The following is a 2,798-nucleotide window of genomic DNA, read 5'->3' on the forward strand; positions in this document are numbered from 1 at the left end:
GTGGGGGGGGAGGTGACAGGGACATGGGGATGACAGGGATAGGATGGTGTCACCTGAGGGGTGACGATGGGTACAGGAGGGTGGCACCTGCTGGGGGACAGTGGAGGGACAGTGGTGGCACCTTCAAGGGAACGGTGGGGACACAGTGGTGAAGGCTGAGGGAGTGTGTTGGGGACAGGGTGGTGGCACGGGGACAGCAGGGAGGGGATGGTGGCAACTGCGAGGGGGGTGGCACCTTGATGGAGGGTGACAGCAGGGACGGAGTGGGGACACAGGCACGGGTGACGGCAGGGCCACGGCGCTGGCACGTGAGCTCTGGGTGTCCCCAAGACCATACGTGACCCCAACCGGAGGATGTCCCCAAGGCTGAGCACAAGGGACACGCAAGTCCCTAAGGCCGGCCGTGACACTGGGGACAAGGGTGTCCCCAAACTCGTCACTGAGCCCTACGGCGTCCCGTGGGGCAGGGGAAGAGCACGGAGGAGGGACTGCAGCAGGAGGAAGAGTTGGTGGCACAGTACCGCCACGGCTGTCTCTGGTGGCTCACGCCGTGGACACCCATCCTCCGCCTCTTCCACCCCACCACCCTCCGCCCCATCCTCCTGGCCTCAGGTAGGACACGAGGGCCACCGAGGGGTCCCCAGGGCCCCCCAGAGGTGGCACTGCGGCTGGCCTGGGGACTTGGGCCACGTCCAACGCACATCCTGTGGTTGGCCACCAACCCAACCCCAAGGGTCTTCAGAACCACCCTTGGCCGGTCCCAATGTGGCCACCATGCTGTCCTTGAGGGTCCCCAGGGCCACCCAGAGGTGTCACCCATGGCCAGTCCAAATGCAAATGCCATGGTGGCCACCAACCTCTCCTTGAGGGTCCCCAGGGCCACTCAAAGGTGTCACCCATGGCCAGCCCAAATGCCACGCCATGGTGGCCACCAACCTCTCCCTGAGGGTCCCCAGGGTCCCCCAGAGGTGGCACTGCGGCTGGGCTGGGGGCGTGGGGCCCGGCCCCGTCCTTGAGGGTCCCCAGGGCCACCCAGAGGTGTCACCCATGGCCAGTCCAAATGCAAATGCCATGGTGGCCACCAACCTCTCCTTGAGGGTCCCCAGGGCCACTCAAAGGTGTCACCCATGGCCAGCCCAAATGCCACGCCATGGTGGCCACCAACCTCTCCCTGAGGGTCCCCAGAGCCACCCAAAGGTGTCACCACGGCCAACCCCGGTGACGTGGTCGTACCCAAAAGCCCACCCTGTGGTGGTTATGGGTGCAGACTGGGGGTCCCTAAGGACACCCTCCTTGTGGGCCCCTGCGGGGACCCGATGCCACCCTGGTGGCACCCCTCACCAGCTCCCGCTCCCCTCTCTCGCAGCCTCCATCGCCCCCAAGGACCAGCTCTTCTACGGCTTCCTCAAGCCCTGGCTGGGTGAGTGGGCGCTCGGGGGTGGTGGGAGGGGTGGGACAGCACCCATGGGTGCCCCCCACGGATGGAACCGGGTGTCTCGCCCCAGGGGACGGGCTGTTGCTGAGCCACGGGCAGAAGTGGGGTCGGCACCGGCGCCTGCTGACACCCGCCTTCCACGGGGACGTCCTCAAGTCCTACGTGGCCATCTTCAACCAGAGCACCCACATCATGCACGTGAGCACCCGCTGCCTGGCCGGCACCCCGCGTTAGGCCTTTTGAACTGGGACAGGTTTTGGGGGACGACCTGGAGCACTGCGACCCCTCGGATGTGGTTTTTGGGGACAACCTGGAGCTCTGCAATGCCTCAGATGTGTTTTTGGGGACAACCTGGAGCTCTGCAATGCCTCAGATGTGTTTTTGGGGACAACCTGGAGCTCTGCAATGCCTCAGATGTGTTTTTGGGGACAACCTGGAGCTCTGCAATGCCTCAGATGTGTTTTTGGGGACAACCTGGAGCTCTGCAATGCCTCAGATGTGTTTTTGGGGACAACCTGGAGCTCTGCAATGCCTCAGATGTGTTTTTGGGGACAACCTGGAGCTCTGCAATGCCTCAGATGTGTTTTTGGGGACAACCTGGAGCTCTGCAATGCCTCAGATGTGTGTTTGGGGACAACCTACAGCCCTGCAGCCCCTCAGACATGTTTTTGGGGACAACCTGGAGCCCTGCTACCCGTCAGACAGGTTTTTGGGGACAACCGGAGGCCCTGCAACCCCTCAGACGTGTTTTTGGGGACAACCTGGACCCCTGCAACCCCTCAGACGTGGTTTTGGGGACAACCTACAGCCCTGCGACCCCTCAGACGTGGTTTTGGGGACAACCTGGAGCTCTGCAGCCCCTCGGACAGGTTTTTGGGGACAACCTGAGGCCTTGTGACCCCTCAGACGTGTTTTTGGGGACAACCTGGGGCCCTGTGAGCCCTCGGATGGGGTTTTGTGGACAGTCTGGAGTCACGCGACCCCTCAGACGTGTTTTTGGGGACAACCCGGAGCCTTGTGACCTCTCGGATGTGGTTTTGGGGACAACCTGCACCCATGTGACCTCTCAGCTGTGTTTTTGGGGACAGCCCGAAGCCCTGCGACCCCTCAGCAGCATCAGGGATGTGGCTGAAGCCATATCCTAAAGCCCCTCAGCCCCTTGGCTGCATCAGGGACTCGTCCCTGCCTTTGTCCCCAAGCCCTGTGGTCCCCTGGCAGTGTCAGGGATGTGCCTGGGCCCTTGTCCCCAAGCCAAGCAGCCCTGTGGCAGCAGCAGACTTGTCCCCAAGCCCCACAGCCATTTTGGGGGACAGTTCTAGACACAAAGGGCCACACCAGCTGCCCTTGATCCCCCACCCCACCC

At 63.0% G+C, this 2,798-nt stretch overlaps 1 protein-coding gene across 1 annotated transcript in view; it reads left to right on the top strand.

The window, feature by feature from the left end:
• Positions 1–2,798, top strand: part of LOC104286919 (cytochrome P450 4F22) — a 9,004-nt gene that overhangs the window by 1,346 nt on the left and 4,860 nt on the right. The window contains exons 2-5 of the mRNA XM_009885563.1: positions 179–308; positions 468–612; positions 1,367–1,420; positions 1,506–1,662. Coding sequence (XP_009883865.1) covers positions 179–308; positions 468–612; positions 1,367–1,420; positions 1,506–1,662 — 486 coding nt within the window. The remainder of the gene's footprint in view (positions 1–178; positions 309–467; positions 613–1,366; positions 1,421–1,505; positions 1,663–2,798) is intronic.

Source organism: Charadrius vociferus, unplaced genomic scaffold, assembly GCF_000708025.1.
Source record: "Charadrius vociferus isolate BGI_N301 unplaced genomic scaffold, ASM70802v2 scaffold955, whole genome shotgun sequence".
Classification (NCBI taxonomy): Eukaryota; Metazoa; Chordata; class Aves; order Charadriiformes; family Charadriidae; genus Charadrius; species Charadrius vociferus.